This window comes from Pelophylax lessonae (assembly GCF_965119305.1).
Source record: "Pelophylax lessonae genome assembly, chromosome: 4".
NCBI lineage: Eukaryota > Metazoa > Chordata > Amphibia > Anura > Ranidae > Pelophylax > Pelophylax lessonae.
In genome coordinates this window covers 614840996-614861966 of record NC_138771.1, presented here as the reverse complement: position 1 = coordinate 614861966, position 20971 = coordinate 614840996, and the positions used below count along the sequence as shown (strand labels likewise).

The window sequence follows — 20971 nt, the reverse complement described above, 5'->3', positions numbered from 1 at the left end:
AATATTAGGATTAGGAATAATCATAATAAAGAAGGATGTTATTTCTTAGCTATGTTTTACGTGTGCATAACCAGACTCCTCCACATTCTCTCCTACTTACCACCACCTTTATCATCTTCCGAATACCATCTGAGACATACGGCCCAGCAGTTGCGCTCATTTGTACATTATGGTAACCCAAGGATGTTGGGACAAAGACAAATGGAAGTCTTACAGATGAAAACGATTGAATAGTTACTTCTTGATAGTATGGAAGCTGCAGGATAAAAACACTGCACAATTCTGGACTGTGGGACCACTCCACACGGACCTGGTTAACAAAAATAGCCAAATTATTCAAATTTTTAGGTTCATACTTTATGGTGCTAAAGTCCTAATTAGTGTTGAGCGAACACGGACTGTATTATTCGTGTTCGTACCGAATAATTGGATTTTTGTTACCTGAACACGGACACGGACACTTTACTGTATGTTCGGGTAAAAAATCCGTGTTCGGTCGTTTTATTTCCGGGTTTTGCATGTTTTGGCGCTCTTTTCATGGCGGGCTTTCAACAGCCAATCAACAATCGTTTAACTGGTGTGCCTTAAGCCATCCCAGCCATGCCTGCAAATGTATCAGTAGCTGTGATTGGCCGTCTGAAGCATGTGACCAAGTCTTTATAAGTTCGAGGCAGCCGCAGCGGCTTCATTCTGCTGCTTAGATCAGGGACAGAGCACACATACGTGCTGGCTGCTGATTAGGGAAAGACAGGCAGGGAAAACGAATTGGTGTCCGGATAGAATTGAGGGACAGGTCGGAGTGTTTAGGCAGGGCGAGTTGTAGGCATTTTAGGGATAGAGTCTGCTGAATTATAGGGTCAGTGTGTTCTACAAACTACAATAGATATTGCTGTGTGGGGTGGGGTCTGCACTTAGTCTTGATCTACGATCTCTTCTCAATCCTGTTAGGGAGAGGCTGCTGCTGAATTTTAGGGAAAGTGTGTTCTACAAACTACAATCGATATTGCTGTGTGGTGTGGGATAGGAGATAGGCAGGTGTCAGTGATCCACATCCATTTTTCTGTGTGTGGGCTGCAGTGAACACAATCTTTTTGGGGTGCAGTGAACAAAATCCTTTTAGGGTGCAGTGAACACAATCTTTTTGGGGTGCAGTGAACAAAATCCTTTGTGGGGTGCAGTGAACACAATCTTTGTGGGGTGCAGTGAACAAAATCCTTTTTGGGGTGCAGTGAACAACATCCTTTTTGGGGTGCAGTGTACACAATCTTTTTGGGGTGCAGTGAACAAAATCCTTTGTGGGGTGCAGTGAACACAATCTTTGTGGGGTGCAGTGAACACAATCTTTTTGGGGTGCAGTGAACAACATCCTTTTTGGGGTGCAGTGAACAACATCCTTTTAGGGTGCAGTGAACACAATCTTTGTGGGGTGCAGTGAACAACATCCTTTTAGGGTGCAGTGAACACAATCTTTGTGGGGTGCAGTGAACAACATCCTTTTAGGGTGCAGTGAACACAATCTTTGTGGGGTACAGTGAACAGAATCTTTGTGGGGTGCAGTGAACACAATCTTTGGGGGGTACAGTGAACACAATCTTTTTGGGATGCAGTGAACAAAATCATTTTAGGGTGCAGTGAACACAATCTTTGTGGGGTGCAGTGAACAAAATCATTTTTGGGGTGCAGTGAACACAATCTTTTTGGGGTGCAGTGAACAAAATCCTTTGTGGGGTGCAGTGAACACAATCTTTGTGGGGTGCAGTGAACACAATCTTTTTGGGGTGCAGTGAACAACATCCTTTTTGGGGTGCAGTGAACAACATCCTTTTGGGGTGCAGTGAACACAATCTTTGTGGGGTGTAGTGAACAACATCCTTTTAGGGTGCAGTGAAAACAATCTTTGTGGGGTACAGTGAACAGAATCTTTGTGGGGTGCAGTGAACACAATCTTTGGGGGGTACAGTGAACACAATCTTTTTGGGGGGCAGTGAACAAAATCCTTTTAGGGTGCAGTGAACACAATCGTTGTGGGGTGCAGTGAACAAAATCCTTTTTGGGGTGCAGTGAACACAATCTTTTTGGGGTGCAGTGAACAAAATCCTTTGTGGGGTGCAGTGAACACAATCTTTGTGGGGTGCAGTGAACACAATCTTTTTTTGGGGTGAAGTGAACAAAATCCTTTTTGGGGTGCAGTGAACAACATCCTTTTTGGGGTGCAGTGAACACAATCTTTTTGGGGTGCAGTGAACAAAATCCTTTGTGGGGTGCAGTGAACACAATCTTTGTGGGGTGCAGTGAACACAATCTTTTTGGGGTGCAGTGAACAACATCCTTTTTGGGGTGCAGTGAACAACATCCTTTTAGGGTGCAGTGAACACAATCTTTGTGGGGTGCAGTGAACAACATCCTTTTAGGGTGCAGTGAACACAATCTTTGTGGGGTGCAGTGAACAACATTCTTTGTGGGGTACAGTGAACACAATCTTTGTGGGGTACAGTGAACAGAATCTTTGTGGGGTGCAGTGAACACAATCTTTGGGGGGTACAGTGAACACAATCTTTTTGGGGTGCAGTGAACAAAATACTTTTAGGGTGCAGTGAACACAATCTTTGTGGGGTGCAGTGAACAAAATCCTTTTTGGGGTGCGGTGAACACAATCTTTTTGGGGTGCAGTGAACAAAATCCTTTGTGGGGTGCAGTGAACACAATCTTTGTGGGGTGCAGTGAACACAATCTTTTTGGGGTGCAGTGTACAAAATCCTTTTTGGGGTGCAGTGAACAACATCCTTTTTGGGGTGCAGTGAACAAAATCCTTTTAGGGTGCAGTGAACACAATCTTTGTGGGGTGCAGTGAACACAATCTTTGTGGGGTACAGTGAACACAATCTTTGTGGGGTGCAGTGAACACAATCTTTGTGGGGTACAGTGAACACAATCTCATACTTCTGAAGATTTGAGGGTGCTGCCTGTTCCATACTCCTCCTACTCCTCATCCATCCTTTTAGGGGTACAAACAATAGTAATTGGGGCCTAGTGTGGTGGTGTACGTGTGAGATACATACACTTTTTTTTTGATCATATTTTCTATTCCGCTATTCAATTAAAACCTTTGGGGATCAATTAAATTGCGTGATAGTCTGTGTCGGTACGTGTGAGATCCACCTTTCCAAGTTTTTGGGGTTCATCTCATACTTCTGAAGATTTGAGGGTGCTGCCTGTTCCATACTCCTCCTCCTACTCCTCCTACTCCTCATCCATCCTTTTAGGGGTACAAAAAATAGTAATTGGGGCCTAGTGTGGTTGTGTACGTGTGAGATACATACACTTTTTTTGATCATATTTCCTATTCCGCTATTCAATAAAAACCTTTGGGGATCAATTGAATTGCGGGATAGTCTGTGTCGGTACGTGTGAGATCCACCTTTCCAAGTTTTTGGGGTTCATCTCATACTTCTGAAGATTTGAGGGTGCTGCCTGTTCCATACTCCTCCTACTCCTCATCCATCCTTTTAGGGGTACAAACAATAGTAATTGGGGCCTAGTGTGGTGGTGTACGTGTGAGATACATACACTTTTTTTGATCATATTTCCTATTCCGCTATTCAATAAAAAACCTTTCGGGGAACAATTAAATTGCGGGATAGTCTGTGTCGGTAAGTGTGAGATCCACCTTTCCAAGTTTTTGGGGTTCATCTCATACTTCTGAAGATTTGAGGGTGCTGCCTGTTCCATACTCCTCCTCCTACTCCTCATCCATCCTTTTAGGGGTACAAACAGTAGTAATTGGGGCCTAGTGTGGTGGTGTACGTGTGAGATACATACACTTTTTTTTTGATCATATTTTCTATTCCGCTATTCAATTAAAACCTTTGGGGATCAATTAAATTGCGTGATAGTCTGTGTCGGTACGTGTGAGATCCACCTTTCCAAGTTTTTGGGGTTCATCTCATACTTCTGAAGATTTGAGGGTGCTGCCTGTTCCATACTCCTCCTCCTACTCCTCCTACTCCTCATCCATCCTTTTAGGGGTACAAACAATAGTAATTGGGGCCTAGTGTGGTTGTGTACGTGTGAGATACATACACTTTTTTTGATCATATTTCCTATTCCGCTATTCAAATAAAAACCTTTGGGGATCAATTGAATTGCGTGATAGTCTGTGTCGGTACGTGTGAGATCCACCTTTCCAAGTTTTTGGGGTTCATCTCATACTTCTGAAGATTTGAGGGTGCTGCCTGTTCCATACTCCTCCTACTCCTCATCCATCCTTTTAGGGGTACAAACAGTAGTAATTGGGGCCTAGTGTGGTGGTGTACGTGTGAGATACATACACTTTTTTTGATCATATTTCCTATTCTGCTATTCAATAAAAACCTTTCGGGGAACAATTAAACTGCGGGATAGTCTGTGTCGGTACGTGTGAGATCCACCTTTCCAAGTTTTTGGGGTTCATCTCATACTTCTGAAGATTTGAGGGTGATGCCTGTTCCATACTCCTCCTACTCCTCATCCATCCTTTTAGGGGTACAAACAATAGTAATTGGGGCCTAGTGTGGTTGTGTACGTGTGAGATACATACACTTTTTTTGATCATATTTCCTATTCCGCTATTCAATAAAAACCTTTCGGGGAACAATTAAATTGCGGGATAGTCTGTGTCGGTACGTGTGAGATCCACCTTTCCAAGTTTTTGGGGTTCATCTCATACTTCTGAAGATTTGAGGGTGCTGCCTGTTCCATACTCCTCCTACTCCTCATCCATCCTTTTAGGGGTACAAACAATAGTAATTGGGGCCTAGTGTGGTGGTGTACGTGTGAGATACATACACTTTTTTTTGATCATATCTTCTATTCCGCTATTCAATTAAAACCTTTGGGGATCAATTAAATTGCGTGATAGTCTGTGTCGGTACGTGTGAGATCAACCTTTCCAAGTTTTTGGGGTTCATCTCATACTTCTGAAGATTTGAGGGTGCTGCCTGTTCCATACTCCTCCTCCTACTCCTCATCCATCCTTTTAGGGGTACAAACAGTAGTAATTGGGGCCTAGGGTGGTGGTGTACGTTTGAGATACATACACTTTTTTTTGATCATATTTTCTATTCCGCTATTCAATTAAAACCTTTGGGGATCAATTAAATTGCGTGATAGTCTGTGTCGGTACGTGTGAGATCCACCTTTCCAAGTTTTTGGGGTTCATCTCATACTTCTGAAGATTTGAGGGTGCTGCCTGTTCCATACTCCTCCTCCTACTCCTCCTACTCCTCATCCATCCTTTTAGGGGTACAAACAATAGTAATTGGGGCCTAGTGTGGTTGTGTACGTGTGAGATACATACACTTTTTTTGATCATATTTCCTATTCCGCTATTCAATAAAAACCTTTGGGGATCAATTGAATTGCGGGATAGTCTGTGTCGGTACGTGTGAGATCCACCTTTCCAAGTTTTTGGGGTTCATCTCATACTTCTGAAGATTTGAGGGTGCTGCCTGATCCATACTCCTCCTACTCCTCATCCATCCTTTTAGGGGTACAAACAATAGTAATTGGGGCCTAGTGTGGTGGTGTACCTGTGAGATACATACACTTTTTTTTTATCATATTTTCTATTCTGCTATTCAATTAAAACCTTTGGGGATCAATTAAATTGCGTGATAGTCTGTGTCGGTACGTGTGAGATCCACCTTTCCAAGTTTTTGGGGTTCATCTCATACTTCTGAAGATTTGAGGGTGCTGCCTGTTCCATACTCCTCCTCCTACTCCTCCTACTCCTCATCCATCCTTTTAGGGGTACAAACAATAGTAATTGGGGCCTAGTGTGGTTGTGTACGTGTGAGATACATACACTTTTTTTGATCATATTTCCTATTCCGCTATTCAATAAAAACCTTTGGGGATCAATTGAATTGCGGGATAGTCTGTGTCGGTACGTGTGAGATCCACCTTTCCAAGTTTTTGGGGTTCATCTCATACTTCTGAAGATTTGAGGGTGCTGCCTGTTCCATACTCCTCCTACTCCTCATCCATCCTTTTAGGGGTACAAACAATAGTAATTGGGGCCTAGTGTGGTTGTGTACGTGCGAGATACATACACTTTTTTTTTGATCATATTTCCTATTCCGCTATTCAATAAAAACCTTTCGGGGAACAATTAAATTGCGGGATAGTCTGTGTCGGTACGTGTGAGATCCACCTTTCCAAGTTTTTGGGGTTCATCTCATACTTCTGAAGATTTGAGGGTGCTGCCTGTTCCATACTCCTCCTACTCCTCATCCATCCTTTTAGGGGTACAAACAATAGTAATTGGGGCCTAGTGTGGTGGTGTACGTGTGAGATACATACACTTTTTTTTTGATCATATTTTCTATTCCGCTATTCAATTAAAACCTTTGGGGATCAATTAAATTGCGTGATAGTCTGTGTCGGTACGTGTGAGATCCACCTTTCCAAGTTTTTGGGGTTCATCTCATACTTCTGAAGATTTGAGGGTGCTGCCTGTTCCATACTCCTCCTCCTACTCCTCATCCATCCTTTTAGGGGTACAAACAGTAGTAATTGGGGCCTAGTGTGGTGGTGTACGTGTGAGATACATACACTTTTTTTTGATCATATTTTCTATTCCGCTATTCAATTAAAACCTTTGGGGATCAATTAAATTGCGTGATAGTCTGTGTCGGTACGTGTGAGATCCACCTTACCAAGTTTTTGGGGTTCATCTCATACTTCTGAAGATTTGAGGGTGCTGCCTGTTCCATACTCCTCCTCCTACTCCTCCTACTCCTCATCCATCCTTTTAGGGGTACAAACAATAGTAATTGGGGCCTAGTGTCGCTGTGTACGTGCGAGATACATACACTTTTTTTGATCATATTTTCTATTCCGCTATTCAATTAAAACCTTTGGGGAACAATTAAATTGCGGGATAGTCTGTGTCGGTACGTGTGAGATCCACCTTTCCAAGTTTTTGGGGTTCATCTCATACTTCTGAAGATTTGAGGGTGCTGCCTGTTCCATACTCCTCCTACTCCTCATCCATCCTTTTAGGGGTACAAACAATAGTAATTGGGGCCTAGTGTCGCTGTGTACGTGCGAGATACATACACTTTTTTTGATCATATTTTCTATTCCGCTATTCAATTAAAACCTTTGGGGATCAATTAAATTGCGTGATAGTCTGTGTCGGTACGTGTGAGATCCACCTTTCCAAGTTTTTGGGGTTCATCTCATACTTCTGAAGATTTGAGGGTGCTGCCTGTTCCATACTCCTCCTCCTACTCCTCCTACTCCTCATCCATCCTTTTAGGGGTACAAACAATAGTAATTGGGGCCTAGTGTGGTTGTGTACGTGTGAGATACATACGCTTTTTTTGATCATATTTCCTATTCCGCTATTCAATAAAAACCTTTGGGGATCAATTGAATTGCGGGATAGTCTGTGTCGGTACGTGTGAGATCCACCTTTCCAAGTTTTTGGGGTTCATCTCATACTTCTGAAGATTTGAGGGTGTTGCCTGTTCCATACTCCTCCTACTCCTCATCCATCCTTTTAGGGGTACAAACAATAGTAATTGGGGCCTAGTGTGGCTGTGTACGTGCGAGATACATACACTTTTTTTGATCATATTTCCTATTCCGCTATTCAATAAAAACCTTTGAGGATCAATTGAATTGCGGGATAGTCTGTGTCGGTACGTGTGAGATCCACCTTTCCAAGTTTTTGAGGTTCATCTCATACTTCTGAAGATTTGAGGGTGCTGTCTGTTCCATACTCCTCCTACTCCTCATCCATCCTTTTAGGGGTAGAAACAATAGTAATTGGGGCCTAGTGTGGTTGTGTACGTGTGAGATACATACACTTTTTTGGATCATATTTCCTATTCCGCTATTCAATAAAAACCTTTCTAGGGCAAGATCTTAAATTACAGAAATATGAGGAGACCGTCAAATAAGGGCCGTGGCCTGGGTCGTGGTGCTGCTGCTAGAGCTCCTGTTGCAAGGAGAGGACGTGGTCGATCTGTGCCAGCTACATGCACAAGTGAAACACCTTCCTCAAGTGTGAGTAGGCGACAGAACCTGCATCAGTATTTGGTAGGGCATCATACGCCTCTAGAAGTGATGAGGCCAGAACAAGTAGAGGCGATAGTAGATTGGTTTGCTGCTGACAGTGCCTCCAGTTCCTTCACATTGTCTCCCACCCAGTCTACTGCAGAAAGGTCACAGTTGGCACCTGCAGCCGATGTCCAACCGTCTTTCACCTCACCCCCTTGCAAATCAGGCAAGCAGTCTGAGCCCCAAGCCATACAGCAGTCTCTTCTTCTTTTTGAGGACTCTGTCAGCAGGGTTTCCCAGGGCCATCCACCTAGCCCTGCCCCAGAAGTGGAAAAGATTGAGTGCAGCGATGCCCAACCACTTATTTCTCAAGATGAGTACATACAAGGACCATCGCAGCACGTCTCCGATGATGACGAAACGCAGGTGCCAACTGCTGCGACTTTCAGCATTGTGGAGACTGACAAGGAGGGCAGGGGTGAAGACTGGGTGGAAGATGATGTGGAGGACGATGAGGTCCTCCACCACACATGGAATGAAGGTCATGCAGGTGACCTGAGTAGTTTGGAGGAAGAGGCGGTGGTCGCACAGAGCCACCAGCACAGCAGAAGAGGGAGCAGAGTGCAGAAGCGGAGCAGCCGTGCCCTAGACACTACGCCTGCTACTGCCCAACGCAGCAAGGGAACGAGTGCACCAAAGCCAGCTCAAAGGATTTCTCTAGCGTGGAAGTTCTTTAGAAAATGTGCTGATGACAGGACACGAGTGGTTTGCACCCTGTGCAATCAGAGCCTAAAGCGAGGCATAAACCTTCTCAACCTGAGCACAACCTGCATGATCAGGCATCTAAGTGCAAAGAACGAGCTGCAGTGGAGTACACACCTTCAAAACCAAGAAACGTCTCTGGCTCATCCTGCTTCCTCTTCTGCTGCAGTCTCGACCGCTCCAGCCACATCTGTAGTGATACCGGCACCTGCCACCCCGCAAACAGACGATCTGTCAGCAACACCACCACCTAGGTCACCAACAACCATCTCCACAATGTCCCGTGGAAGAGTTCAGCTTTCCATCTCCCAAACACTTGAGAGGAAGAGGAAGTACCCCCCTACCCACCCGCGATCCCTGGCCCTGAATGCCAGCATTTCAAAATTATTGGCTTTGAAATGCTGTCATTCCGTCTGGTGGAGACGCACAGTTTTAAAAACCTTATGTCGGTGGCTGTCCCACAGTACGTCGTGCCCAGCCGCCACTACTTTTCCAGGCAAGCCATCCCTTCCCTGCACAACCAAGTGGGGGAAAAAATCAGGTGTGCACTGCGCAACGCCATCTGTGCCAAGGTCCACCTAACTACCGATACGTGGACCAGTAAGCACGGTCAGAGGCGTTATATCTCCCTAACGGCACACTGGGTAAATGCAGTGGCGGATGGGCCTGAGGCGGATAGCAATTTGGTTCATGTCCTTCCACCACCGAGGATTGCAGGGCGCTTCAGTTTGCCTCCTGTTCCTAACTCCTCCTACTCCGCTTCCTCATCCTCTACCGCCTCCTCATCCGGACAGCGTAACACCTTCACCAACAACTTCAGCACGGCCAGGGGTAAACGACAGCAGGCAGTTTTACAACTTGCCTGTTTGGGGGACAAACCACACACCGCGCAGGAGTTGTGGAGGAGCATGGAACAGCAGACAAATGAGTGGTTGCTGCCAGCGAGCCTCAAGCCCGGCCTGGTGGTGTGCGATAACGGGCGAAATCTCATAGCAGCTCTGGGCCTAATCGGTTTGACGCACATCCCTTGCCTGGCGCATGTGCTGAATTTGGTGGTGCAGAGGTTCCTTAAAAACTACCCCGATATGTCAGAGCTGCTGCAGAAACTGCGGGCCGTTTGTGCGCACTTTCGGCGTTCTCACCCTGCTGCTGCTCGCCTGGCAGCACTGCAGCGTAACTTCGGCCTTCCCGCTCACCGCCTCATATGTGACGTGCCCACAAGGTGGAACTCCACCTTGCACATGCTGGAAAGACTGTGCGAGCAGCAGCAGGCCATAGTGGAGTTTCAGCTGCAGCACGCACGCGTGAGTCGCTCTGCGGAACAGCACAACTTCACCACCAATAACTGGGCCTCCATGCGAGACCTGTGTGCCTTGTTGCGCTGTTTTGAGTACTCCACCAACATGGCCAGTGGCGATGACGCCGTTCTCAGCTTAACTATCCCACTTCTATGCCTCCTTGAAAAAACAATTCGGGCGATGATGGAAGAGGATGTGGCACAGGATGAGGAGGAGGAGGAGGAGGAGGAGGAGGAGGAGGATGAAGAGGTAACATTTCCAAGGCTTTCAGGGCAGTCATTCGCAAGGGGCTCCGAGGGTGGGTTCCTGCACACACAAACGCCAGGGACACAATTGTCCAGCAGGGGCACAGTTCTGGAGGATGAGGAGGATGAGGAGGATGAGGAGGAGGAGGAGCTGGAGGAGGAGATGGAACCATGTTCACAGCAGGGTGGCACCCAGGCCAGCTCATGGCCATTACTGGTGCGTGGCTGGGGGGATACAGAGGACACGGACGATACACCTCCCACAGAGGACAGCCTTTCGTTGCCTCTGGGCAGCCTGGCACACATGAGCGATTACATGCTGCAGTGTCTCCACAACGACCGCCGACTTGCCCACATTCTAACTTGTGCTGATTACTGGGTGGCCACGCTGCTGGATCCCCGTTACAAGGACAACGTACCGTCCTTAATTCACTCACTGGAGCGCGATCGCAAGATGCGCGAGTACAAGCGCACGCTGGTAGATGCCATGCTGCTGGCATTCCCATCTGACAGCGGGGCCACAGTGAAAGCACAAGGCAGAGGAGGAGGAGGAGGTCCCCAACGCAACCAGGGCACCGCCAGCACCTCAGAAGGCAGGGTTAGCATGGCCGAAATGTGGAAAAGCTTTGTCAGCACGCCACAACAAACAGCAGCACCAGCAGCTCAGATGGAACGTCTTAGCAGGAGGCAGCATTTTACCAACATGGTGGAGCAGTATGTGTGCACACGCCTACATGTAGTGAATGACGGGTCTGCCCCCTTCAACTTCTGGGTCTCCAAATTGGGCACATGGCCTGAGCTTGCCCTTTACGCCTTGGAGGTGCTGGCGTGCCCTGCAGCCAGTGTATTATCTGAACGGGTATTTAGCACGGCTGGGGGCGTTATAACAGACAAGCCCAGCCGCCTGTCCAGAGATAATGTGGACAAGCTCACGTTCATTAAAATGAACCAGGCATGGATCCCACTGGACTTTTCCGTACCTTATGCAGAATAGCAATGGATACCGACCTTACCCACCCATTGTTCCATTTTTGCTCTCTCACTCTTTTGGGGTGTACCCTCATTTAAAATTTGTGAAAAGAAGCAGTGTTGGCTACCTCGTCCTCCTCCTCAGGGCCAGATTAACGTAGGGGCTATTGGAGCTGCAGCTCCAGACCCCTACCTTTTATATAGGCCCCGGGTTGGCCATATTCACTGTTACCGCTCTTCTGTCACTTGTAAACACAGAAGTCTGGCTTCTATGCTCGCTTCCCCAGGCAGCACCCTCAGAACCTCCCCACACAGCACGAAGGCCGGACAAGGAGGGACAGTTGCCGATGCATGGATGTGTTTATGGGCTTCAGAGACAGCATCCCATGTTGAATTAGGCATGCATGGCTGCACCCTTCCTCCTCTGGGTGCATGCCAAGGCACGGCCCTTAAGGCCCTTCAAAATCCTCAGCACCAAGACCATGATGCTCTTAATCCGGCCCTGGTCCTCCTCCACCGCCGCTTCCACCTACACCGCCCATAGGTGTGCGCAGCCTATTGCATTAGGGTGTGCACCCCAAAGTTGAAATACACATGCATGTGTTTGCCTACATGTACATGGCCCCGATACATTACTCTCCCTGCTGGCAAAGAGAAATAGAGCAGAGCAGGTCCGAGGGAGATCTTTCCCATCTCCTCACTGGCAAACAGAGCGATAATGCTATGTGCCCTAGGTGATTAGGGTGTGCCCAGGTACACCCGGCACACCCTGTGCGCACGCCTATGACACCGCCACATCCACCACCACCTCAACCTCCCTCCTACTCCATATGGGCCTCGTCCTTCAGAGATGAAGAACATTGTTTTATTTTTCTGGTTTTTTTTGTTGTTTTAAGTTATTTCCCTATCCACATTTGTTTGCAGAGCACTTGCCATGCTCTTAACTACGTTTTGCTGCCATTTGCAGCACTCTAGCCCTTTCCATTGGTGTTTTAGAGCCATTTTAGTGCCTTAAAGTTCGGGTCCCCATTGACTTCTATGGGGTTCGGTGTCCGGGAAAAGTTCGGCAAAAGTCCGGGACACGGACCCGGACTTTTTTTAAAACTTCGGCCGAACCCGTCGAACACGGACATCTAGGTGTCCGCTCAACCCTAGTCCTAATTATAGTAAATGACATTATGGAATAGAAGAAGAATATATTGGCCAGGATTCATTTTTACTATTTGCATACAGTTTTTGTAGGCTGTGCAAGTTCTGAAGCTACTGTATAAGCCTAACCTAAAACTAAATACAGCAAACATCTTTTTGTGCCAAAATATTATCAAAATGGCTCATTTAGTTTTTTCCCCTAACCATGAGTTAACGCGAAATCAAAGTACATCCAAGAGGCAGGCTGATAAATAAGTAGCCTGTGAAGCACATTTTTCAGAATGACCGTTGCTCACTGTAGTAATTATTAAAGTTTTTCAAATTAGCTTAAACAACATGCATAGTGTATCTAGCTTTTCACCTTCCCCCAAGGTAGTTTAATGAGTCATTTGAATCAGCAGGCTTAACATTAAAATGCATCTTGTGCCTCGTTTCCACTGAGTGGTACGGTACGGTTCGGTTCAGTACGGTACGGTTCAGAACGGTACACATAGCGTTTCCACTGCCAATAGTACCCTTTCATGATAGGTGTGGTGTAGCAGGAAAGCTGTGATAGACGATTCTCTGTCAACCAAGCAAAGTTATGCAGAGTGTAGCTCCACCCTGTTGGTACGGTACTAATGTGCTTGGTACCCCAAAGAAAGGGTACCAAAAAAGTGGTACTGTACGGTTCGGAATTAGGGTACCATTCATAATGGAAACGGCATAAATAGCGTACCGTACCGAACCGAACCGTACCATAACGCTCAGTGGAAACGAGCCATTAGGGCACATTGGGTTTGATTTACTAAACCCAAATAGACTGTGCACTTTGCAAAGTTTAGTTGCTCCAGAGCAGAAATTATGCTAACTTCTATCATCCAATCATGTGCAACCAAAATGTATTTTTTTTTTTTTAATTTTCCTTGAACATGATTGGGAATTCTTTGCAAAGTGAAGTTTCACCTCATTTACTAAAGGCCCATACACACTTGACGGAAATCGGACGAAATATCCTCAGATTTTTCTCTCTCTTGCTCAGCGTTCATTACCATTTTTAGTTGACAGTGCATAAATGTTCACAAAATTTCTCGTCCGAGTTTTTTTTTTTTTTTGGGACATTTGTTCCTAGACTTCCGGGTCGTCAGCAACTTCATATCATGCGCGGCCTTTCGTATCCGATATTTTGCGGGCGTACTGCATACACATTAAACGAAAATTGGTCATCTGGGGACGGATGATAGAAATTTTGGTGTTCGTCCCTCCATTTTTTTTCGTTGAAAATGTCGGCATCAGCTGCTGAAAGTTGTGTACACGCTAGCCGAAAATCGCAAGATTTTACCTCGGACGGGAATTTTCGGCACATTTTCTGCTAGTGTGTACCCCACTTAAGCTTTGGGGCAACTACACTTGCAGAGTGAAACAGAACTTTGAAAAGTCCACAGTCTATTTGCCTTTAGTAAATTACCCAATTGTTTCATAAAGATTGACAATTGTATACAGAAATGGCAAAACGTCAATGAGATTCTCATATGGTTTACTTGCCTTAATCTGATGTTCCTGATTATTAAAAATAATGGCATAGATTTCCACCTGTTCATTTAGCTCCACCGTGAATGGTATTTTTAGATCAATGAAAAAACTTTTTCTAACTTTAATTTCAAGTGGTGGAGCCACACAAATACCTATAAATGCAATGTTGAAGAACAGAGGAATATTAAAAAAAACAAAAAAAAAAAAACAATACTCTATAGAAAAGTTCTAAATTATTAACAGAAATCCTTCATAAAGAAATGTCATACTTGTCCCATATCCCATCCATCCTACATGAGGAAACTCCCATCAACCTTCTATATTACATGCATCCTACAATAACCCCATCCTAAATCACAGATATCCGAAGATATCGAAGAAAGACCTTCCCTATTCTAAATCGCATTCATATTACAGTGCCTTAAAAAATAATTTATACCCCTTGGAATTTCCCTCATTTTGTCATATTACAACCAAAAACATAAACATATTTTATTGGGATTTTATGTGATAGAACAACAAAAAGTGTCAGATAATTGTGAAGTGGAAGGAAAATGATATATGGTTTTCAACATTTTTTTTACAAATAAATATGTGAAAAGTGTGGCGTGCATTTGTATTCAGCCCCCCTGAGTCAATATTTTGTAGAACCACCTTTCGCTGCAATTACAGCTGCAAGTCTTTATGGGGATGTCTCTACCTTTACACATCTTAGAGAATTCTATTTTTGCCCATTCTTCTTTGCAAAATAGCTCAGGCTCTGTCAGATTGGATGGAGAGCGTCTATGAACAGCAATCTTCAAGTCTTGCCACAGATTCTTAATTGGATTTAGGTCTGGACTTTGACTGGGCCATTCTAACACATGAATGTGCTTTGATCTAAACCATTCCATTGTAGCTCTGGCTGTATGTTTAGGGTCATTGTCGTGCTGGAAGGTGAACCTCCGCCCCAGCTCAAGTTTTTTGCAGACTCTAACAGGTTTTCTTTTAATATTGCCCTGTATTAGACTCCATCCATCTTCCCATCAACTCTGACCAGCTTCCCTGTCCCTGCTGAAGAAAAGCATCCCCAAAACATGATGCGGCCACCACCATGTTTCACGGTGGGGATGGTGTGTTTAGGGTGATGTGCACTGCTGACATCCTAAAATATTTAATGTGAAAATGGCCTAATGTAGCTTAATGTGTAATAAAGTGTCTAATCCTTAATCAATTGTCTTGCAACTTTGCACAACCTACGTTCTCAACTTCCCAAACATGTCCTAGAAGTTTCATGGATTTTGGTCTCCCACAAATAAAATAATGACATTAAGCTTGAAGCTGAATGTGGCTTAACGTACAGAAAAGAGCTTAGATGAGAACCAATTTCCCCCAAACCTCACACAATAGAAGACTCTGTCTATGACAACATATTCAGAAAATATCAGCTCATTTGGTAAATTAAGCTTTTTTTTTTTTTACAATCCTAGAACATTTAATGTGAACAGCTTAATGTAAAAAGAGCTTAATGTACCATAATGTGCCTAAACCTCAATCAATTGTCTTGAAACTTTGCACAGCCTAAGTTTTCAACTTTTCAAACCTATCCTAGAAGTTTCATGGATTTTGGTCTCCCACAAAAAATGAGGGACATTAAGGTGGTTGTACAGTCAGAAGATTTTTCATCTTAATGCATTCTTTGCATTAAGACAAAAAGCCTTCTGTGTGCAGCAGCCCCCCTATTACTTACCTGAGCCCCCTCTCTATCCAGAAATGTCCATGAGAGTCTCAGCCATCGGGGACTCTCTCTCCTGATTGGCTGAGATACAGCAGCGGGCCATTGGCTCCTGCTGATGTCAATCAAAATCAGTTTTCTAATCAGGAGAGAGAGGGAGCGGGGCCGAACGGCAGCTCCATGTCTGAATAGATACACAGAGGTGCAGGTCGGCTCGGGTGCCCTCATAGCAAGCTGCTTGCTGTGGGGGCACTTGATAGGAGGGAGGGGCCAGGAGCTGGAACGAGGGATCCGAGAAGAGGAGGATCTGGGCTGCTCTGTGCAAAACCAACTGCACAGAGGAGGCAAGTATAACATTTTTTAAAACTAGACTTTACAATCACTTTAATGTACAAAAAAGAGCTTAGATGTTAACCAATTTCCCCCAATCTTTATAGAATACAAAACTGTCTATGCCAACATATTCTGAAAGTTTTAGGTCATTTGCTAAATCATACCAAAGGTTATTCCTTAAGCTATATTTTACAATCCTAAAATGTGGCTTAATGTGAAGAGGGCTTTTGTTTGCCATAATGTGCCTAAATCTCAATCAATTGCTTCGAAACTTTGCACAACCTAACTTTTCAATTTTCAAAACCTATTCTAGAAGTTCATAGATTTTAGTCTACAGCAAAAAAAAATGGAGGGACATTAAGCTTGTTTTTGATGTTAACCAATTTCTCCCAATCTTCTTAGAATACAAGACTCTGTCTATGCCAACGTATTCCGAAAATATCAGCTTATTTGGTAATCATACCAAAAGTTATTCACATTAAGCTATTTTTTACAATTCTAAAACATTTAATTTGAAAAGCTTTATGTAAAAAGAGCCTAAAGTGGTTGTAATGGCAGAAGGATTTTTTATCTGAATTCATTCTATGCATTCAGATAAAAAAAACCTTCTGTGTGCAGCAGCCCCCTTCAGCCCCCCTATTACTTACCTGAGCCCCATCTAGATCCAGCGTTGTTGCAGGATTGTCTCAGCTGCCCAAAACTCCACTTTTCATTGGCTCCCACTGCTGTCAATCAAAATCAGTTAGCCAATGATGAGAGAAAGAGGTGGGGCCAGGCCACAGCTCCATGTCTGAATGGACACAGGAAGCGGTGACTCACCTTGGGTGTCCCCATAGCAAGCTTCTTGCTGTGGGGGCACTCAGCGGGAGGAAGGGGTCAGGAAAGCCGAAAAGAGACCTGAGAAGAGGAGGATCGGGGCTGCCCTGTGCAAATCTACAGCACAGAGCAGGTAAGCATAACATGTGTAGCGCTAACCCCGAAGGAGCCACTTGAGTATATTTGGTTCAGTACTCTGACTCTCAACCCCAAGAGCAGTCTCAGCCTCTCTCTTGCAATATATATACTGAGCCCTGGGTATGTGTGTGTTTGCCCGTATACCACCAATACCTTCAGTTCCTTGGAAGAGGAAGGCCTTGAATCTTTGGCTAGCCACTTTAGTTGGTGCACTTAGAAATCCCATTTGGTAGAGTGAAAATGCAGTATGCTGGCAGTATCTGGATAGCAAGGCAGACACTGTAGACAGACAAACAATGCGTCATGGCGCACTGCTAGTAAATGATAGATAATTAAAGTAAGCGATTACTAGGGATAGCATGATGAGATGTTGGGCAAAGAGTCCAGTTCTAATCCGAGGTGGGGAGGCTATACTCACTCAGTGGCTGCCTGCTGGAACGAGGAAGAGCTCTGGAGGAATGACAAGAGAACAGAGCTGGTGCCGCTCTGTTCTCTTGTCATTACTATAGACAGAGTCTTCTATTGTGTGAAGTTTGAGGGAAATTCTTTTTTGTATATTAAGCAAAATTAGACTCCCTTAAAATTCAAGCTTAATGTCCTCAGTTTGCCTTGCAGGAGAGCAAAATCCATGAAACCTCTAGGACAGGTTTGGAAATCTAAGATCTTAGGCTGTGTAAAGTTTCAAGGCAATTGATTGAGGATTAGGTACTTTTGTACACAATAAGCTCGTTTTACATTAAGCTGTGCACTTTAAATGTTTTAGGATTGTAAAAAAATAGTTTAATATGAATAACTTTTGATATGATTTACAAAATGAGCTGAAATGTTCAGAATATGTTGTCATAGAGTCTTCTATTGTGTGAAGTTTGAGGGAAATTGGTTAACATCTAAGATCTTTTTTATACGGTCTACAAAAAGTGTCAAACATGTCAGTTAGGGGTCCGATCTGTCCTCCGCAATGTCGCAGTGTAACTAAAAATCGCTGATCACCGCCATTATTAATAAAAAATAAATAAATAAAAAGTCCAAAAATCAATCCCTTAGTTTGTATAATTATAAACGCTATAACTTTTGCGCAAACCAATTAAAATATGCTTTTTGAGATTTTTTTTTCACCAAAAATATGTAGCAGAGTTCATATTGGCCTAAACTGATAAAAAAAATGGATTTTTAATTTTTTTTTTTTATTATTGGGAATTTATAGCAGAAAGTAACAAATATTGCTTTTTTTCACAATTGTCGCTCTTTTTTTGTTTATTGCGCAAAATCTAAAAACCGCAGAGGTGATCAAATACCACCAAAAGAAAGCTCTATTTGTGCAAAAAAAGGACATCAATTGTATTTGAGTACAGCGTTGCACGGCCGCGCATTTGTCCGTTAAAGCAACGCAGTGCCGAATTGCAAAAAATGGCCAGGTCATTAAGGGGGTAAAATCTTCCAGAGCTGAAGTGGTTAGGGTTTAGACACTTTATTACAAGTTAAGCTACATTAAGCCATTTTCACATTAAATGCTTTAGGATGTCCCTGTGATGTGTTAGTTTTCGGCCACACATAACATTTTACTTTTAGGTCAAAAAGTTCCATTTCGGTCTCATCTGACCAGAGTACCTTCTTCCACATATTTGCTGTGTCCCCCACATGGCTTCTCACAAACTGCAAACAGGACTTCTTATGGCTTTCTTTCAACAATTATTTTCTTTTTGCCACTCTTCCATGAAGGCCAGATTAGTGGAGTGCATGCCTAATAGTTGTCCTGTGGACAGATTCTGCCACCTGAGCTGTGGATCTCTGCAGCTCTTGCAGTTGTGTCATACTCTTTCCATTTTCAGATGATGAATTGGACAGTGCTTCGTGAGATGTTCAAAGCTTGGGATATTTATAGCCTAACCCTGATTTAAGCTTCTCCACAACTCTATCCCTGACCTGTCTGGTGTGTTCCTTGGCCTTCATTATGCTGTTTGTTCACCTAGGGTTCTCTAACAAATCTCTGAGGGCTTCACAGAACAGCTGTACTTATACTGAAATTAAATTACACTCTATTAATTTGATGAAAATGTTGAAAAACATTTATCATTTTCTTCCACTTTACAATTATGCGCCACTGTGTATTGGTCTATCACATAAAATCCCAATAAAATACATTTATGTTTTTGGTTGTAACATGACAAAATGTGGAAGATTTCAAGGGGTATGAATACTTTTTCAAGGCGCTGTACATGAGAAAACAACATCCATCTTAAATCCTACCCATCTACAATGAGGAAATACCATCTCCATCCTAAATCACACACATTCTACATCAGGAAGCATCATCTGTACCCTAAATCACACATATCCAACATGGGAAAAGCATATACCTGACCTATATCACATGCATCCTTCATGAAGAACCATCATTCTTGTCCTAAATCACACATATTGGACATAAGTAAACACCATCCACATTCAAAACCACACGAATCCTACAAAAGGAAACCCCATCCTTGTCCTATATCACACCCATGCTACATGAGGAAACATAATCCCTGTCCTAAATCACACTCATTCTACATGAGGAAATACCATACTCATCCTAAATCACATCCATCAACCAAGGGGAAACACTATCTTTATCCTAAATCGCATCCATTCTACATGAAGAATCACCATTCTATTCTAAATTACCCAATCCTACAAATGGAAGCATTATCCACATCCTAAATCATACCTATCCTACATGAAGAAACCAACTCTCCCATCCTATATAACATGCATCCTATATGAGGAAACATCATCACCATCTTAAATCACATCTTAAATCCCATTCTGCACATCCTACATAAGAAAAAAAAAAAACATTCCCATCCTAAATCACACCCATCCTACATGAGAATATGCAATCTGTATCGGAACCGCCGACCCACACTGTGTTTGTGGTCTTCCATCAGTATATGGCTTCCTTGCAGTCATGAACATATATATATACCAGATTTTCCCAGCCACCCTCATACAAAGCTAGCTGACAACTTAGCTTGTACTGGAATCACACTTTATTGAACAGTCACACAGAATTTATATACAGCATGGACACCCCCCTCCTGATCAAATTACCACACACAGGTCAGGGGTTACCTGATTAAATTATCATATGCAGATGAAATTGTATACAGAAATAGAATTTACCTGAACTAATTATCTAACTGTCTGGACAGAATATCCCACCTCATTACACAAACAATAGGGAGAGCCTGTCTGACTTTTAAGTACAATACACATTAGCATACGTGTAAATACAGACCCCATTTGAAGCAATCTAAACCATTAAGTATCTGTCTTTCACTCCCAGTGACGGTGAGTACCGTCACACAATCCCATCTTAAATTACACACATTCTACATGAAGAGATCCAATTCCATCTTAATTACCTTACAAATCATATGAGGAATTCCCATCCCTGCCCTAAATTACACACTTCCCACATGAGGAAACCCCATACCCCTCCATCCTCCAGGCCATCCTTAAATATGTCCATTCTACATAAGGAAACACCATCCCTATCCTAAATCACACCCATCCAAAAGGGAGGAAACATAGACCCCTCTCTTTTCTGTCATAAAGATTGTTCCCACCTTCATAGCTAGAACCCAGCACTAGTACCTGTGTCTTATATGACAGGAAGCCTATCAGGAAAACCTCATCCCCATCATATGGGGTTGATTTACTAAAACTAGAGAGTACAAATCTGGTGCAGCTCTGCATAGAAACCATTCAGCTTCCAGGTGTTTCTGTCAAAGCTTAATTGAACAAGCTGAAGTTAGAAACTGATTGACTACCATGCACAGCTGCATCAGATTTTGCACCCTCCAATTTTAGAAAATCAACCGCACTAACTCATTCTATATCACACCCATCCCACCTGAGAAAACACCACCGAATCTTAAGTCTAGGTTCACACTAGCCCGGCTTTAAAGTAGCCCAACTTTGATACCGCACTGCACAGCAAAACTTCT

The 20971-nt window shown here is 43.8% G+C and overlaps 1 protein-coding gene and 1 long non-coding RNA gene across 2 annotated transcripts in view; both read right to left on the bottom strand.

Annotated features, from left to right (window-relative positions):
• LOC309552834 (A.superbus venom factor 1-like) overlaps nucleotides 1–20971 on the bottom strand; it is a gene marked incomplete at its 5' end in the record, with an annotated part of 218648 nt that overhangs the window by 117428 nt on the left and 80249 nt on the right. The window contains 2 exons of the mRNA XM_082253743.1: nucleotides 101–373; nucleotides 12471–12531. Coding sequence (XP_082109869.1) covers nucleotides 101–373; nucleotides 12471–12531 — 334 coding nt within the window. The remainder of the gene's footprint in view (nucleotides 1–100; nucleotides 374–12470; nucleotides 12532–20971) is intronic.
• LOC309553585 overlaps nucleotides 13997–20971 on the bottom strand; it is a 14464-nt gene continuing 7489 nt past the window's right edge. Inside the window, exon 3 of the long non-coding RNA XR_014225180.1 lies at nucleotides 13997–14133. This is a non-coding gene — a long non-coding RNA (uncharacterized lncRNA). The remainder of the gene's footprint in view (nucleotides 14134–20971) is intronic.